Source organism: Fopius arisanus, unplaced genomic scaffold (assembly GCF_000806365.1).
Source record: "Fopius arisanus strain USDA-PBARC FA_bdor unplaced genomic scaffold, ASM80636v1 scaffold00016, whole genome shotgun sequence".
NCBI classification, from domain to species: Eukaryota; Metazoa; Arthropoda; class Insecta; order Hymenoptera; family Braconidae; genus Fopius; species Fopius arisanus.
Window position 1 is genome coordinate 1,104,188 of NW_011887755.1, and position 18,773 is coordinate 1,122,960.

Below are 18,773 nucleotides of genomic sequence, written 5' to 3' on the forward strand. Positions count from 1 at the left end.
TGAAAGTGAAAAATTCGAAATTTTTGTAAAAGTATCAGGGGAACATGACAATCGAGGAGCTATTCACTGAAATTTTCACTGAAAGTGAAAAATTCAAAATTTTTGTAAAAGTATCAGGGGAACATGACAATCGAGGAGCTATTCAGTTTTCAACCAATATTTCGATTTATTAGCCATTTACAAAAGAAAAAATTGGAATTATTTAAAAAAAAAAAATGAATGACGGCGGGATCGAACCCGGGCCGTCGGCGTGGTAGGCAAGCACGTTACCATTAAGACAACGCGCTCATTCTGATAATATATTTTCATTAGGCGTATATATTTTGCAAAGGGATTTTTAAAAAAAATTTCAAATTTGTCAATTTCACTGGATATCTTCTCGATTTCCAAAAATTCAGTGTTTAAACGATATTTCCATTCATTAGCCATTTAAAAAAAGATAAAAATGGAATTATTTAAAAAAAAATAATGAATGCTGGCTAGGATCGAATATAATTTCATTAGTAATATATCTTCAATATATTAACTAATTTTTTCCATTTGAAATTCCACAAAATGTGGCTTCCCCCTCCCCCTCGTTCTACAGTCGGCAAAATTTCAGTTAAACAAATAAGAAACAAAAAGCATTCATCCAGGGAACATAAAATTCACCCCATCGACTTGATGAATAAAACGTCAACTGGTTTTTAATTTTTTTATCGTGTCGTTTATGATACATTGATTTTTTAATACATATGTACAGAAGAAACTATTATATTTGAATAGCATGCCCAAGAATACACTGTGAACTACCGCGAATTAATTACTCAACACGATTTTAAAATATATTATTAATTGAAATACTCCGAAATATCTCTAGTATTTTATTTTTTGAACGATTGACGATATTTCGTTGTGGGGGATATAAATGAGGTTTGTATTCGCCTTGGTGAGTTTGTTTAAACAATCCAGGAAAGAGTTTTATTGCGCTTGCAAGTGGAAGTTTCATGTGCGTTCATAATAAGAACAATTAATTAATTTTTTCAATTTTAATGCAGCCCTTTAATTCCGAACTATTAATGATACGCTCGATCCCCTACAATTTTTTTTTGTAATTCATAAATATAAGTGCACAATATCTGAAAATTAAGAAAATTCAGAGATTGCAGATTCACAAATTTAATTTGAAAACACAGTTACACGATAACACAAATTAATACTGGCAAATGGCCGAAACACATTATATGAATCTGTTACATCAACAACAAATAACAGTAACCGTGGTAAAAGTAGGCCTTGTAATTTTGAACGCACATGTCTATAATTCTGGCAAACTCATCACAAAATTTAACACGAATTTCATTTATCATTGAATCCCGTTTTTATTATGTGCATTTGAATGAAGCAATTGAATTTCTCTTTTCTTTAAATTTTCTGCGAACAAGGGAATGTTTTTTTTTGGAGATGGGTTGAGGGTGAATCCCTTAATCGGTGAATTTGCGGTTGGGATTGCTCCCGAACAGGGCTGAACGAACCTCCGGAACCAATTGTTGGGCAATTAGCTCTAGTCTGGATTCCAATGTATTGCTGATCTTGATACGACCTGAGGAAAAAATCACAACTTCAACTACACGAAAAAACTGAAGTTGTCAAAAACGTAAAGCTATCCCTATTATGAATTATGAAATATCTAAACAATTTTTTTGTAATCGATTTAATGGGTTAAAAAAGTGTCCTCTAATGTTTTCCCCATGAATCAATTGTCTTGAATTAAAGCCCTAATTAATGAAAATAATGAGTAATTACCTCTGCCAGCAAGTAGATCAACACCTCCACAGCTGTCAGCCGACAGAAAGTTGTCCGTATCAACCTTGAGAATAACATCCTTCTTGGAAACTGCCTTATAGTTATCCTGAACCTCTCCGAGGATCGACTCAACAAGTGGAACATCCATTTGACGAACACGCAGGAGAACATTATGCTCCATCAGCTGATAAAGAGCCTGAATAATCAGGAGCTTCAACACCTCGGTATATCGTGCACGATCATGAGCAATATCAGCGAGTCGTTTTCTGGCCTCATCGAGGCAATTCCGGACATGATCCTCACGCACCTTGAGGACCTTGAGTCTCGCCTGATTAAGCATGTTGGAGGATTGGCTGAAAAACAAACAGAGCAACATCTCAAAAATAAATTCTCCCAAAATCGCTGATTAAATACAAACAAAAATAGATGAACTCATGAATCACGAGTAACTACAGTGTCTGGAGACGAATCTCAGAGTTATTTATGAACTATGTGTACATTTTCTTCTGCAATTCAACTTGTTTCTCCTTCTTCTCGTAGTACTCCATGATCTTGAGACGCTGTTGTTGAACGAGACGTCCCTTCTCGATATTGAATTCCTCTTCGGCTTTGGCATCAATCTCCTCCGCCTTTTCGTTGGCCTCTTGCTCGATAAATGCCATCATGTGCTTGATCTGAAAGCAACCCCCGAGACAAATACATTACAACCCAATCTCTCTCATTGATTGACATATTAGTGCCACTCCCACTGCTCACGAAATCTAAGGGAAGACGGGTATAACCGATATTTGAAACAAATTTTATTTTCAATATTCATAAATCAATAATAAATTCATCATTTCCATTCGGCCTGGGACCTCGGTCCATTACAAAGAGAAATATATGGAAAAAAATATATGAAATTATTTCATCCCATGGATAATCAGATGAGACTTACTGAATCCACAAAAATGGGAATGGCTTGAATTTTGTCGAGACAACATCGTCACTCATATAATATACCCCCAAGAAATAGAGTTCGCTTCAGTACTCAATACAGTGATGTAAAACCGATAATGACACTGGGATCACGAAAATCAGAACATCCCCAAAAAGTTTATCAAGTATTATTGAATATCACCTGTTTTCTGACATCTGCATCGCTGAGCGCCATGATTGACTTGTATTTTTATTGACGTTTATCTGCACTGATGTAAACCAACGGCTACTGGCCAACTGATACTGCCAAAATAATAGAAGGATTTATTTTAGTTGAGAAAAAAATCCAACGGAGGAATAAGTCAACGCCTATCAGCACGACTGTCTTCGAGCACTGCCCAACTATGATCATATGACCACATATAACATGACTGCTGCGCGCGCAGACACCAGTCAATTGACAGTTTAAATCAAAAACTTCTTTTTCATGTGTGACAATTCGATTATCGAAATTATCTGAAAAATTTTGGATTTAAATAAAAAATCGTTGGGAGAATTTATCAGATTTTTTTCTTGTGTGTAAATCCCGGAGGAAATTTACGAATGGAATTTTTTGTTCACCAGCACAGGGACCTGCGTTGTCAGCTGATAGTCAGTCGATTCGATCCACACTGACAACGAGTGTAACGAGGACAAAACGATATCTCGAAAATCTCGAGAAGGCGAGCGCCACTGTCTCATGTCGATCGGCGCAATTAAAGCGACTCTCTGCATTTTCTGCCTCGATTTTTTTTTTCCATTAAAAAAAATCCAAGAGATTGAAAAAAAAAACTGTTTTCCTATATATATGTTGAACAGTATCGACTGCCAAACGTGTCTAGCTTCTGGTTGGTCGGAATAACGTGATATTTGTACCATAGATTTGTAAATAGTATTTATTCCGAGTGATAATTGGAATTAGCCTGTGAAAAAAAGTGACCATTTTTCAGTGGTTGTATAAAGAGAGGCTGGAGTACCGGGCGCTTCGGGTTGCTGATTTGAGTGCATTTGTGAAATTTGCTAATATGGCAGAATTTTGTGACTGTGGTGTTGTTTGACTTTGTGATTGAAGCTGAATAAACCGCAGGCAGTATTAGGTGATTGTGGATTCGATGGTGTATTTCGATAAAAAATGTATGGTGTCAGTATGAAATAAGTGTTGATGCACCACTGACGTGACATTTGGCTTTGTTAAGCGGGGGACATTGCCCGCCTAAATTCTTCCACATCCCAACATTGGGACACATTTGTATCAGTGGGGAAACAACAAGAAATATTGTCATTAATTTCAACGTTGGCCCAGTGTTTTCAGTTTATTTTTTATAGATACGGTATATGTACTATTGTTTATAATGAGTACCTGTGAATTCTCGGCGCAGGGGTAAAAAGCAGCTGGGAGAGCAAAATATAGGTACTGTTGTCTGTGGATTTTATTTCTCTCCTTCTCGTTTGGGATTTTATCGGGGGGGGAGCACAAGTTTTTTTTTTTTTTTCTCTTTGGTCGAGTCCTGGGGAATTGCCGAGAGGAGGAATGCTTCGGTTGATGCTCCTATAACCTTTGTCTTTACCTTGTGATTGTCAGACGTACTTTAAACACTTGGTGTCACTTTTTCATTGATAAAATAACGCACGTTTCATTTTATTCGCCCACTTTTTTTTTCATCACGTTATTGAAATAATTTTTAACAACTTTGGGGGGGGGGAACAAAGGTATCGTTTTTGGGGATTTTTGAGGGGTAGCCTGGCCATCAGAAATTGGCGTCAAGTACGGGGATGGAATTTTTCATACACCTCTAATTCATGTTCATAAATCATTAAATCCCGGGGTGTTATTCAGGATATTGGGATAACGAGCTCATCCAATTTTTGTGGTTATCCTTGTGATGCTTGAATATGGCTTGGAGTGGACACTGATCATTCAGCTGTCTCGGGGGTTTTTTCGTTGAATAAAAAAACATTGGCAAATCTGCCTGGGGTTACTTATCTTTGTCAGCGTTTATAGCATATTCATTGATTCATTTTATTATTTATTTGAAAAAATGCATTGATACGACGTTTTGAAGGCTAACAAGCGGTTGTGAAAGTGTTGAGGACGTTTTTATTCAAAGTGTGATTGATTTTGTACTTGAATTATCATTTTACGAGGGATACACAAACCATTGGAAAATATAAACAAGCAGAAATAATAACGTGAGACTTTATACAAAATGAGTGTGTGTGAGGATGACGTGCAACAGTAGGGGCATCAATGAATCAATGAATTTGGTAACAGAGAGATTGAAGAACATTATTCATTACAATTCAGCAGGTTATTGAAATAGGTGTGCCTAGGAGGGCTATGGCAAATCTGAATTTTGAACAGCCACCACGCAGTATAGCTACCGCAAGCCTATCATCACGTGGGGCTGGTGGTGGGGGCTTAAGCTCATCCACCCTAGTGGGTCATGTCACACCAACATCGGGCATGTTCTCTGGTTCATCGGCAAGTACCTCGAGTACAGCCAATTCGTCGATCGTTGGAGCGAGCATTTATCCCGGCACTGGAGCTGGTGCACAGGCCAGTGGACATCAGCAGCAGTTGTCGCCTATGGGAAGCAGAGGGCTGTTTGGACAGAGAGCTTTTGCTGACAGGCGTACCATGCCTGCTCTTGGGTCAGTCAACATTCAGTTCAACACCCAACTATCGACTTATCTCACGTTTTTACCTTTATTTTTATTTTTCATTTTCCGTTGAGATCACTGCCAGTTACATTGCTCTAGGCTTAAGATCATACCATCAGTATTTACACTTTGGGTTCCTTCCTTTTGGATTTACCATGAGTCATGCGTGCTTTGTCATATTTATGGATTATTCGAGGCTAACCACGTGTTTGTTGTTTTTGTTTCATGTTCTGCTATGGTTTGGTCTTTATGGTAATTTTGTTGAGGGAAAACGAGAGGATGAGCGAAGCGGTGGGGATTTGAGCTATCGGGGATTTGATAGTCATGGAATTTTTCATTTTTCCTAATTGCTAATTTATCTCAAATACCATCGAAAAGGAATTTTCTATTAAAAAATTGGCTGATATGTTTTTTTTTTAAATATTTGATTTTTGTAGACGGGTAGGTATTCGGTAAAACTGAAAAAAATTTATTTGTTTTGGTTTGCCATTTCGCTGCTGCATTAAAATAAATCTTGGAGAATTCAATAGAGAAATTTCACAGAACATCACGGAAATTTCTAAATTTATCACCTCGCTTCGACTCTGGAAGATTAATGAATTAATTAACTTGGTTTTATTAATGGGATGGGCTGTGAATTGAGTCGACTGTGATTAATAGGGGTTGTTTTGGTAAATTTACAGGAACTCTAATCCAATGGGTAGTATGGGAAGTTTTGGAATACCTCAAAGTCGGAGTTACGGATCTCAAGGTGCGATCAACAATTTCCATTCTGTGTTCGGTAGCGGCGGCGGTGGAGATACGAGTACTCCTCCACTGTTGGATCTCTCAGAGTTTCCTTCATTAACGAATAGGGGACAAGGTGATTCTATGCCACAGCCCAGCCCCATGCCAGGAAAGCAAGCTTATGGTTAGCTTAATTCAAGGACATAATGATTGTTTTTCCTCATTCACATTTTGTCCTGAATTCCTGTTAAGGATGTTATAATAATCTGGATTTTTTTGGCTTTTGATTGCAGTTGGTATGGTAAAGCAGCCTACATCTGAATCGAGTGAATTTACTATGAGTTCAGAAGACTTTCCAGCGTTACCCGGCACCCAGAGTAGGGACGGACCATCCCCGGGCGGTAGTGTTACAGGGGATAAGAGTTTGTCGGTGGGTTTAGGACCGGAAATTGGCCAGGATGTATTACAGAGTAACCGAGCGCCGGGTTCCGAAAAATCACAGGCATCGAAAAGAGGAATTCAGACATCGCAAGATGGTAAATCATCATTCCACCCAATCCTTTATTTATTTATTTAATAATTATTATGTCCAAATAAATTTTTTTTAACTAGAATTATTTCTCGTAAAGAATAAAATAACTCATCATTTTTTTTATGATTGATTCATCAGGCAAAGTGACGAATATACCGTCTAGTATGGTCAAAGACCAATTCGGTATGGTTGGACTATTGACGTTCATCAGAGCCGCGGAAACTGACCCAAACCTCGTGTCATTGGCACTCGGACAAGACTTAACAGCCCTAGGACTCAATCTAAACTCACCTGAAAATCTCTACCCAAATTTCGGTGGCCCCTGGGCGGAAACGCCTTGTCGACCGCAGGACATTGACTTCCACGTACCCCCAGAGTACCTCATCAATGCGTCCATAAGGTAAATCATCATGAGAACCAGTTTATTTCCAGTTTGTTGAATTATGTCAACTCACACCAATATCATCTTGTTTCCAGGGAGAAGTTGGCACCTGTTAAACTCAATCGGTACAAGGACGATCTCTTGTTTTATATGTTTTATACGAATGTTGGGGATGTGTTACAATTGGCTGCAGCAGCCGAGTTGTAAGTTGTTGAAAATTCAATCGATAAACAATTAAGACAATTAATTCACCTGGATTTTGATTCACAGATACACCAGAGAGTGGCGATATCACATGGAGGAGAAGGTCTGGATTACACAAGCACCTGGACTGGGCATGGTCGAGAAGACTTCAACGTACGAGCGTGGTACTTACTACTACTTTGATGCGCAAAGCTGGAGAAAGGTTGCTAAAGAGTTTCATCTCGATTATACCAAGCTGGAGAGTAGACCTCATCTTCCCACGACTTTTCATCAAGCTCAGCCTTGACTACAGGTGCATTTTTTTAATTCATCCGATTTCACACATTTTCCTCCCCTTTTCCTCACTTAAACCTCACAATTCCCCTCTTTTATCTATCATCATAGCTTAAGAATGTTTAGCCGTCCTCAAAAAAACATGATTTTTCCAATTTTGGATGAACATTCTTAACAGAATTAAACAGTGTGAATCAGTTCAAGATGGACGTTTAAACTTGTTTCAGATTTGCCTGCAGATTCTTGTGCTGTATGTGAAGCTGGCCGAATCCGGCCATTGTATAAATGAACAAATTTAATAATCTTTAATAAAAACATAAATTCGAAGAGTAAAAATATTTAATTGAATTATTGTAGTCTATAAAAATTGATGCTAGTGTTTAATTGGGGTGTCTCAGGGCTGCAGCAGCTTCTGATATTGTGATTACACTCTCTGATGCTTTGATAATATTGTGCTCGATGTAATTACGACTATTGTCTTCGGTATCGTCGAGAAAATATCTGTAATTTACCATAATTCCACAGCTATGCTCGGCACCCCTCGGCGAGGGGTCTGCGAGCCAATTTATTCGCCACATTATTGCTCCGTTTCGCAAGTGGAAATTCGCCACGTTGTTCAGGGCGTAATTCCTTCGTTTTTCTCGGTATAAATACCAGGCGCATGATCTCAGTAATGGGGTCTTTAGAAGACTTGCTAATTCGCTGTCGTTTATCCAGAGAGAATTGTTGAATAATTTCTTCAGAGCTGACGCTAAGTCCTCGGTTTTCAGGGCGTTTTTCAAAACCTCTGATTCTTCTTTTGTGAAGATTTTCGTTGAATCTGCACGGATAAATGAGAAATTTTTTTGGTTCTGCTTCTTGGTGTTGGTAATGAGAGGAATATTAAGATGTTTTTACCTTGCTTAACATTCTCCAAGAACCATAATCTGAATTTTGGAATTGGTGACATTGTGGCGAGCTTGTCGATCAACGGAAATTCTCTCGTCACTTCTCTCGCGACTTCTTTTATCAGATAATTCCCTAGCTCGATCCCCTGTTTTATTCATGTCAATATACATCAAGTCGAATTAGCCGACTGGTAAAATTTAAAATAATATATCTAAATTTACGAGTGACTTAGCCATTTATTTTCAGAAAAATCCACTTATTGGGCTTTTTCTTTTCACTTCTGAAATTCTTTTATCAAGGTTTTCCACTCACCTTCAAGCCTTTTTGAGTGGCTGATATGGAGTAGAATATCGCTGCTTTTATTTCACACGTGTCGACTTGGGTTGGGGGAAGTGCTTCCTTTTGAGTCATTCGGAGCTCGGCTTCCTCTATTCCTTTTACAGTCCCTGAAATGGAGGAAATACGAAAATATATGTACGGCGAGAATCAGAATTTCTAGAGTTGAGTTTCAAAGAAATGGTATTATTACCTGGAATTATATCACACAATGCTGTGTGGAGAACTACTAGTGGCTCTCGGGGCATCGAGGGATGGGTGAATACGAAACATCTTCGATATGGTCCCACTCGTTTTTTCAAATCCAACCAGCTTTTTATCGGATGGATCGCCTCGTAATCAGATATCTCCAAATTTTAAGGGAATTTAATTGTTAATCTGCTCAAAAATCCATTGTCAGGATAAAAAAAAATCTAATAAATATTATTCTCTCATAAAGTTCTCGATTTTTCATTCGAAATTGAAATTTTTTTTACGACAACCTGACGTTTCAATTGAACAAGGAAAATTTCCTTACTTTCTGAAGCATATCACAGGAACTCTGCCAGGTTATCCTCTCTAAATGCAGGAATCCAACGCTGAACCACAACAATAGCAAATCATGAAGTGTGAGATTCAACTGCTGCATTGTTACAAGTTCCTCTGGATCGTTGACATCTGATAACAATCGCTGAAACCTTCTATTCAATTACATTACCAATACAGACGGAATTGAGAACCGGAATCCAATAACTTTGTATACCAAAACATCTGTGCGAAGATCAACGAGAAATTTCACTCCCTCTTCTAGTCGTCCCATGAGGACAAACAGCCATTGGTATTGGGGAGTCAGAGCATTTTTCAGGGCCCTCTCCTTCAGCATCAACTGTCTCTCATCATTACCCTACAATGTTTCATCAAAAAAATAATAATTCAATTTAAAAAAATTGAATAAAATGAATTTTACATTGAAGAGGACTTTAATATAAAATCTATAACGAATATAAAACCTCAATCTCCAGTAACCTCTCAGCCTTTGTGCATATTTCCCGGTGATCCACCGAGTACTGGTGTGCCAGTGTCCAGAGAAAATTTTTTTTCTCCTCCAATGACAAATTCTTATAAACGCAGCAGAGGGTCCGGACTTTGCTCTGGAATACAAAATTTCTGTAGATTAATTCGATTCTTCTATCATAAAGCTCTAACCTCCACTATCCAATTGCTCATATTGGTGTCCTTGAACCTGAAGATTTCATCGAGATCCTCTGGGATATTTAATTCCGAAGAAAATCCTCTGATTCCTGGACAGCGTGAAGTGAAATTTGAATAAACCCCCCTCAAGATGCGCTCAAGCCCATTTCTCCTTAGCAACAGTCGATCCTGTCCTCTAATTAATCTCAATCCCAAGGACATTGTTCTTAAAAACATTTTTAAGACGTAAAAAAATCGTAGAGATGAAAAAAATGGAATTATCCAGACTATGCGTATTAAACTTGTACTTGATATGACAATGCAGATTACGTACTTCCGGTGAATTTTCAGGATATTTGTGCGCATGCGCAGCTAAAGAGCGCCAAAATCAAGACAAAATTATTTTGAAGTGAAAAAAGAAAAAGATGATGATTTTCCCATGGTAGGACGACCTTTATTGCTTAATTATTTTACAATATAATGTCACAATATAATGCTCATTAATATAATTATCGTTACAATAGATAAGTCGTAATATAATCATATATAATATATATTTTTATGTCAATATCTTAAATATACCTCGTTTTACTCAATACATCATCTTTTTTTTTGTTTTTTCTTCGTTTTTTTTTTTCATTTATACTTATTCTTACTATAATTCTTCTTACAACTTATCGTGTTCATAATATATCATCAGGATGGTATAAATAATATTGTATTTCATAAAAGCACTTCTTGTTGCTTATAATATTATCGTTTTTCATACCTTTTTTTTTGTCTATTCGTAGTTTATTTTACATGAAAACCAATCAATAGTTCATTTTATCGTCAAATTTTCATTAAAATTTTTATTCACTCATTAATCACTAATTTTGTTCAGTTCGAATTTCTCTTTGACCTCAATTTCTTCTTGCAAATACTTTTGGGGATTAATATTTATACTATCCTCCGGGTGATACCATTTTCTACGTATATAGATTTACAATGCATCATCGATATCCGAGGATATCGGTTCTCACTGTAACAGATTATTCGAGGTGCATGTTTTTTTTTCTGTTTATTTATGCTATTTTTAACCTGCCGCTTTATTTATCCTACACTTACGCTGGCTGCACACGATCGATTTATTTTTTATCAGTGGAGAAAATTCAAAGAAAAATTGAATTCCCGGTGAATGGATAGAGATCACAAGATTACCGTTCAAACATTATTTTATGGAACACAATAATCATTTTTAAGCAACAATACTGAATGGACGAATCGACAATTAAAATTCAATTAAAATTGTGTATTGAATACGTTATTCGGAGATCGAATGTGCAGCGAGTGTAATCTGTTATTGATCCAAGAAAAATCATCAAGCTATTTTCATCAATTATGTTTTCCTCCCCTGGTCCACTTGTTTTATAACGCCTTTGTAAAAGGACACGCGCCTTTTCCCCGAACATTATTCATCATTAATTATTTATTTCAATTATCGAAGTCACACCGAGTGATATATGCTCGAGCGCCGACATCAATTCGATTAATCTCGATGTTTGTATTCGAGTTTATGGGGTGAGGCTCAATTATTCTCGTACCAAACCAAAAAATCGCCATCTGAATTTAAACAATTGTATCCTCAATTTAATCTAATTATTAATTAATTAATTTACGTTACGTACCCTTGCGAATCACGACCGAATATTTAGTCTCCGTCGTTCTATTTTGAAAATAGTCCCCTCAGTATTTATTAACCAAGCCCAAGGCATAATCCGATTTGGTTTAACACTTTCTATCATCACATTATTTATTAATTTCGTCATTCAATCGTCAGGATCACTCTATTATTAATTATTATATTACGTTTTCAGCTGTAAATTTTGCTCCTTCTACTTCTTCGCTGGTCCGCTCGTACGTCGAAACTCTCGGACAATTATTTTTTAATCGACAAATTAAATATCAATTCGAGTTTACCGATCTCTCTCCTTCTTTGGCCCTTCTCCTTGTGCAAATTCCATTCTAATGAGAATTTAACTCAGAATTTTATTCAAACACTTGGGCATTTTGTTAACTGGCGAGAAATTATTTTTTTCTCAACGTTAAACTCTTTTTGAAGTTTTTCCAGAATCGAGTGGGTACAGACCCTTGGCACTCGCTCATGATTGTGCTACCTCAATACTTGACAATTACAATGTTTATACATAAATAATGGATTCGTGTTTTCGAACGAAATAATTTCATTTTTAATCTCATTACATAACATAAATCTTAATTGCAATGGTTTTGGTAATTCACAGGTTTTACCCTTTTTCCGTTAGAAAAAAATATTGTATCGAGATTTCTGTTACCTCGAGGATTTTTTTCGTGATTGAGGATTCAAAATTTAGAATTTCACATGATTTCCTAGCATCGGCAACAGAAATCCAGTACAAATGAATTTCTAACGCATGTACCACTCATTTTCACCCAACTTGGAATTATTTTAACAATAATTAAAGCCCGTTACGACGGATACCGATTAACGTGTCCTCAACATCCCCAGCACATTTTGAAAAACCCCCGTGATTTGCCTTAGTCCCTCGAAAATCGTATATGCACTAGTCAATTAAAACTACAATAGCTATAATAATTAGTATAGGCGAGTCTTTCGATGAAGTCCGTGTGTGCACTCTGAGTATCATTAAATTTATTAATATTTTCATACTGAAGCTGCAACCTCTTTCATCAATAATTCATTAAATTTTAACTATTTTTTAAAATATGATATCACCACGTCGAAACGACAAAAACGCATTCCAAATTAAATAAACTAATCTGTGGAAATAAAATAATTCAACAACGACGGAAATAGTTTCAATGATAAATCCCATTCCCTTCGTTTTTTTTTATTTTTATTTATTTATTTTTTTTTTTGATTTTCATTAGTCATACTCAATCTGAACTATGAACGACATCGGGCGGCGAAATTTCATCGCCTCGAATGCACAATCGCGACGCTGTAATTCGAATTGGAATACAGTGTCTCGGTACTGGCACGAGTGGTGCAATTGATCACATATTACTAAAAGACAAGACGAGATAGTGACAAATGGCATCCCCTGAGCGACCACAAAAGAAATCGTCACCCTCTCGTCCGCAATTCTACTATTTCCTCGTTTTTTTTCATTTTCTATTTTGTCCCGAAAAATTTCCTTGAGAATCACGTCAACGCCTGCGCGCCCCTAAATCTCTACAATAAATAGTTGTATTACAAAAAAAAAAAAATGAAAAGGTGTTGAGTTTGATCGCAGACGAAGACACATATGATTGCATTATTATTTTTTTAAAATACACTTGTAAATGTTCAAACAGACAAGCCGACTGTTGATTTTAGACGCATAATGACAAGACATTTACATAATGCATCGATTACAATTCTACGTACAATATTTATTGTTAATCCACAGGCGATGCTGTCGCATCAGTGCAATTATCGTTCATCTTTGGCTCAAGTGAGTATGTTTTGTCGATTCGCTTACAACACTTTTACCCTTAATCATTAATAGGTTTTAATTTATTTAATCCACTGAATTATTAGTCAAAATTTGACTGCTACTAACACGGAACACGGATGATTCAATCATTCGTCGTTGAGACTCGATTCACTGTTCATCAAAGAATTCAAAAAATCTATCTCCTAGAAATCCTTATTTTTTATATCTCTCAAATAAAAATTCATCAAATTCCGTCCACCAACTCTCAAACTAGTTTAATCTAAATCGCTTCAGCATTCGTAAATGTGAATTACACGTTAGTTTATACGTATTTCGAAAAAAGTCACAGACATTATTTTATTAATTTTCCATCCACTTGTATGAAGTATTACACGGATGATTCATTAAGTCGTTAACACGATTTTTTTTCTCAAATGAGGCTCTACAGCCTCAACCCCTCAAAAATATACTCATTTTATATGTATCATTTTTTTTTTCATTTTTTCCCCCAATTTCTCATTTAGTAATAATATATATGTCATATATTCATATAATAATATACGTACGTCCGTTATGTGAATTATCTATTGAATGATGTATGCAAGTATACTTACACTTTATCTTACACTAATCCATATGTATCTGTGCAATGTTTATGTATATTCATCAATTAATTACTCTTTATTGCGATACTTTTGTCGCCGAAGGAGATGATCGACTGTTTCCAAACGTAAATACCATTGTTCACAAGAAATCATTCATCGGATGCTCTAGGATCAGCGCAATCAACCCGGCAGCCTCGAGTGTTCTCATTGTCTGATTAACGAAATAATAAACCTGTGTACAAGTTAAATAAATAAAGAAAAAAAAAACAAACATAATAAATCAAATAAACGAAAGGATTCTATGGCACCCTGGTCAGCTTGTCCATTTTAATCTTTTTTTTTATTTATCTCATATAATATAATAATATAATAATCCATAATTCATAATAATGTATTAGTAATAATAGAGCAATAATAATAAAATAGGTATCATTACACTACTTAGGTACAGCTGCTTGATACTCTTGATTTTTTATTTTCTTAAAAGGAGAAAATTAAGGAAAATTAAACATTTTGGGAGAGAGTTGCTTTCATCCTCGAGGCTCTGCTCCTCGCCAAGTTTTTTCGTTGTTAATTATTATATTTTTAACTTCTTAATTAATGTCAATCCTTCTTTTGTCATTTCATTGTGAATCTGTGGGTACTTGAACTTCATTCTCGAGGATCGAATGCAATCTCGGTTAAAAAATAAACAAAAATTGCGCACAGCCCTTGCGCAGACACAACTGTATGCAGTTTTTTTAGTCTGTGGTGTTTCAGTGTCTAAGTGTATAATGTTTTTTTTCATTGGAAAATAGTGAATGTACGTGAGTGCGACTCGATCATTCCTTTCGAAAAAGCATTCTCAAATTAACTGGATAAATAATCAGGGTAGAAAATACAATGTTCACTTACGCAGGACAATAATTGTTAATGATATACTGATATTTTTGAGATTATCAATGCTCGCTGCATTTTTGGACTTTCTTCATCTAGAATGGTTCTTTTTTTTTTTAAACTTTTATTTCTGATTCACTTTTGCGGTGTGCTGTCGGTTTCAGCAGTACGTTTTCATCAATTTTCATCGGTTTTTTAAATTTCTTTCAATTTTAACGCCACAATCGACCGATTGATAAACGTCTTTCTTCATTTTATAGTCAGCTAGACGTAACAATTACGTACGAATTACAATATGTCTATGATAAGTATATTAAGGCCATGTTTTGAAGTGTTCTGGAGACCAGTCATGCATAGTTATCGCTTAATAATGATTTTCAACTGTTCCTCCGTGAAATTCTCGTGAGAAAATATTTTTTTATTACAAAAAAAAAAGCCAAAAAACTTGGGGAATTATCCAAAAATCAACGATCGCGTCCGAACTAACGGGAAAGGGCATTGAGATCCCAATTATCGAATTCCAAATGTGAAAATATTTATTTTCATTTTGAATTGAATAATTGAGTGACAACCCACGCGACAAATAGTACAGCCTAAAGAGAGTTTTACATTGTTTTAAAGTTATCGATATAATTAATCCTACGATTGCACGAGAAATTGGTGTTTCACCGAAAGGCGAGTGGGTGTTACCGATGAGAAAATTTTTTAATCCTGTGATGACGCACTCTTCCCACGAAGACATGATATGATGAAGAACGAAAAAAAAAAAATAGTAAGAAGCACACGAATACGAGCCCTCCCCTTCTGAATTCCCCCATCGCTCACTTACACATCAAGTAAATAAAAATATATATATTCTCATTAACTACGCTTTAACCATCCGTTTTAAGTATAGATAAATTCCCTCGTTCACGTAAATCGTTATATTTGCATTGACTCGAGTGAAACAACCACAACATATTCCTCCATCATTCTCCCTCCCCCTGGAATCATTCACACCCCTCTCTCTCTCTCTCTCTCTCATTTAATATCAGTTCTACGGCTTAAAAAGAACAGTCTTAAATTTAAGGTCCTCCGAGTTTAATGAGCATTTGGCGAGCGCGCGGGTATTGACCAGTTAAAACTTAGTTCAGACGTATCGAATTATCACCTAAAGCCAATAAAATTATTCATAATATTAGGATAAATTGATTTTCACGGGTATTAAGGAATATGAACGAGAGGAACGCTCACAAGAAGCAGTTGAAAATCGTCATTACCCACGAATTAATTTAAATGGAACATTCAGTTAAAACTCATCCAATTTTTAATCGTCTCCTAGGTCAACTTGGCATCACGATTTCTCCTTTTTAATTTGTCCATTATTTATAAAGCACGTGTCCGCAGTCTCGCATTTGTTATCTGTCCTGCGAGGATGCTCACCACGTGCACCACTGATTCAACTTAAATTCAAATATCTAAATAATAAAATAGTGCGTGCATGGACGCTAATGGCATCGGTCCATTAATCTTAATCCTTTAATTTCCATTGAGTCATTAATTAACGCCCATGTACGCACGTATTTTCCATTACTCAGCGATAATTTTATATCTAAGTCGTTAAAAATCTAGTTAACTACAAAAGAGAAATAGCCTAGTGCTCACAACACAGTTCACATAGAGACTCCCTATTCAGAGTTGTTTTTTTTTTTCTTTCATTAAACTTAGGAGATACTTTACTTTGTTGTTTAATAATCGTTAATACTCGCGTTTATTTAATTGGCATAATATTATACTCACAGTAATAATATTCAATAATTATTCAATATATCATCGGTTAAATATATTTTTTATATTATCGTTATTTTTGTTTTGTATAAATAAATTCATTTTTCACTTTATTATGTTTGTCATACAACACTGTGTTTCATTTCTCTCATTAGCTTGGTTTTTACCGTTTTCATTGCTTCATTATTTTGTTCCTTGGATTTTACGTCGTGCTGATTATGACAGAGGGAGAGGGGGGAATGAGTACACGCGTATTTCCATTATTTTAGAAAATTTTAAATCGAGAACTCGGCAATTTTCCTCGCACGTTATCAATCCCCCGGTTTTTTTTTTTTATTTTATTCATTTGTTTAAACAATTATTGTATCGACAGCGTCCCACGATATCTTACGGAAATGATACTCCTTTTAATGAGCTGTCTCACAGATCTATTATTCATTAACAGGATATTCTGCTGATTGGGAAAATGGGGGATAAATGGAAATTTGTAATTAGGGGGTGAGAATGTGGGGTAGAGAGCCTTCGGATCGCCTTTCGAGGGGACTCGGTTCAATTTATAACTCTTCAGGGATATTATTGGGTTGGGGAGTCGATGTAAGGACACTTGTTCGTATCTACACTAATCTAAATAATCGTTTATCATCACTCACGGAGTCTTCGCGCTAATTTTTTTTTTTTCCTTCGTCAGGGATTTATTTTAGTTAATTTGAATATTATTTTGTTTTCTCTTAGGACTAGAATCAGGTGCGCCTGTCTGGCTCCTTTCGTAAAATCGATCCGAATGCCAGGAAAAGCTAACAGGTTTTTTTTTTTTCTTTCTTTACTTTTTTCTTTTAGAAGAAGCTAATCTCGCAGATATTGTTTCATCCTTCATTTCCAATTTTCAAGAGAGAACGCTCTGGTTCACCGCTGATTAGAAGAATTACAGACTATCGTGTATTAGGCACTGAAACAGGGAATTTATGATTTTCCTAACGCATATTTTGCGTATTTTGCATATATTCGATTCCTCTCCTCTCCTCTCGACTCATTTATGCACGTTTATTGTTTTTAATTTTGGAATTTCTCTTGGGTAATTACTTTCATGTAATTTCCGTGGGATATCGAGCCGTAAATTATCGCAATCGTCTGGAAAATATTAATCCCACTGTTATTGATTTTATTCTCCTGTCTGCTGATTTTAGCTCTCAGTCGGAAATTTAATTTGACAAAAAATCACGGAACCAATCGCAGGACAAATAAAGCTAATTTCAAACACGTACACAGCTAATTGGAGAGGAATATGTTGAATCACGGTGAGACAACGATAATCCCAATGTAAGCGCAAAGTAATCGATCATTTGAAAGGGAAAAATCAGTGACAATGTTCAATGAAAATAACATTAATTCATCGGCTAAGGAATAAAAACGTTTCATAACAGTAAGATTGGCAACACAATTAAGCGTATATCGGAGCAATTGAGTTTCACCGTTCTCTTCGTCTCTAATTTCTCTAATTAATTTTCAATTTAATTTAAAACTTATTCCCTCATTTGTGCTTCAACGCGTCCGAAATGGACTCTAATTAATGGAAGAGTCAATTACCTCGAATGCCATTTGTTAGTTTATCAGTTTAGTCTTTTCGTCTCGTGACGAGCAACGGAGAAACATCTCCACGAGAAAACACAGCGTGACACCTTGTCTTCAGTTTAATGTAGTATTTTTTTTTTTCATTTTTTTTTTTCGATTTTTTATTTCTGGTTTATCTAGTATGAGAGCTATGTCTAGGAGCCTTTTGGACATTCAGTTAATATGATTCGTTCTTTTATTTACCCCATTATATGATTATTCAAATGCCTTATGACCTACGACAGAGGAAAAACCAAAGGGAAAATATATGGAGACCAAGTCCCCGAAGCGAGAGGATAATTCGCGTTCGGTCGGGCTGCGTTCTCATTACGATAAGTAGCAGTAGATATTCAATATACATATTTGATATATCCTTAGTTAAATAGAATTAATTTTAGATTCGTTAATGTCGGTTTACAATCGACTGATTTCTGGCGAATAATATCACTCGCTCGTTTTGCATATGTTTTACAAGATTTTATTTATTTATATTTATTCTCTTTATTTACGACGAAGAATATATTTGTTACGTCGATTAACACTGA

The 18,773-nt window shown here is 35.8% G+C and overlaps 3 protein-coding genes across 5 annotated transcripts; 1 reads left to right on the forward strand and 2 right to left on the reverse strand.

Moving 5' to 3' along the window:
- Positions 1-680: 680 nt before the first annotated feature.
- Positions 681-3,128, reverse strand: Vha26 (V-type proton ATPase subunit Vha26). Its single transcript, XM_011300213.1, has 4 exons — positions 2,906-3,128; positions 2,284-2,459; positions 1,786-2,138; positions 681-1,582 (listed from the first exon to the last, which is right to left on the reverse strand). The coding sequence occupies exons 1-4, from the start codon at positions 2,936-2,938 to the stop codon at positions 1,464-1,466; spliced, it is 681 nt and encodes a 226-aa protein (XP_011298515.1). The 5' UTR covers positions 2,939-3,128; the 3' UTR covers positions 681-1,463.
- A 342-nt stretch (positions 3,129-3,470) lies between these two features.
- On the forward strand, positions 3,471-7,856 carry Rga (Regena). 3 transcript variants are annotated; one of them, XM_011300216.1, is made up of 8 exons: positions 3,471-4,153; positions 5,048-5,394; positions 6,087-6,298; positions 6,423-6,665; positions 6,800-7,061; positions 7,139-7,246; positions 7,314-7,539; positions 7,748-7,856. In XM_011300216.1, exons 2-7 carry the CDS (start codon positions 5,081-5,083, stop codon positions 7,531-7,533), a joined length of 1,359 nt encoding a protein of 452 aa, XP_011298518.1. In that variant the 5' UTR covers positions 3,471-4,153; positions 5,048-5,080; the 3' UTR covers positions 7,534-7,539; positions 7,748-7,856. The 3 variants fall into 3 exon arrangements, with proteins under 3 accessions (XP_011298518.1, XP_011298517.1, XP_011298519.1); XM_011300215.1 differs by having other exon boundaries at positions 3,472-4,153; positions 6,087-6,313; XM_011300217.1 differs by having other exon boundaries at positions 3,472-4,153; positions 6,087-6,265.
- On the reverse strand, positions 7,841-10,233 carry LOC105263782 (malonyl-CoA decarboxylase, mitochondrial). The gene is made up of 8 exons (XM_011300214.1): positions 9,930-10,233; positions 9,734-9,874; positions 9,487-9,627; positions 9,262-9,414; positions 8,938-9,091; positions 8,721-8,854; positions 8,418-8,553; positions 7,841-8,340 (listed from the first exon to the last, which is right to left on the reverse strand). Exons 1-8 carry the CDS (start codon positions 10,149-10,151, stop codon positions 7,901-7,903), a joined length of 1,521 nt encoding a protein of 506 aa, XP_011298516.1. The 5' UTR covers positions 10,152-10,233; the 3' UTR covers positions 7,841-7,900.
- Positions 10,234-18,773: the final 8,540 nt, after the last annotated feature.

Excerpts from the sequence above, each read along its gene's own strand:
- Vha26 (XM_011300213.1), bottom strand. The coding sequence starts at position 2,938 with ATGGCGCTCAGCGATGCAGATGTCAGAAAACAG. Across the intron at positions 2,139-2,283 it reads GTTGAATTGCAGAAGAAAAT|CCAATCCTCCAACATGCTTA; the intron begins GTACACATAGTT and ends TTTGTTTTTCAG. Across the intron at positions 1,583-1,785 it reads TGATCTACTTGCTGGCAGAG|GTCGTATCAAGATCAGCAAT; the intron begins GTAATTACTCAT and ends TTTTTTCCTCAG.
- Rga (XM_011300215.1), top strand. The coding sequence starts at position 5,081 with ATGGCAAATCTGAATTTTGAACAGCCACCACGCAGTATAGCTACCGCA. Across the intron at positions 5,395-6,086 it reads CGTACCATGCCTGCTCTTGG|GAACTCTAATCCAATGGGTA; the intron begins GTCAGTCAACAT and ends GTAAATTTACAG. Across the intron at positions 7,062-7,138 it reads CTCATCAATGCGTCCATAAG|GGAGAAGTTGGCACCTGTTA; the intron begins GTAAATCATCAT and ends TCTTGTTTCCAG.
- LOC105263782 (XM_011300214.1), bottom strand. The coding sequence starts at position 10,151 with ATGTTTTTAAGAACAATGTCCTTGGGATTGAGATTAATTAGAGGACAG. Across the intron at positions 9,628-9,733 it reads AGAGGTTACTGGAGATTGAG|GGTAATGATGAGAGACAGTT; the intron begins GTTTTATATTCG and ends GAAACATTGTAG. Across the intron at positions 9,092-9,261 it reads CCTGTGATATGCTTCAGAAA|ATATCTGATTACGAGGCGAT; the intron begins GTAAGGAAATTT and ends TAAAATTTGGAG.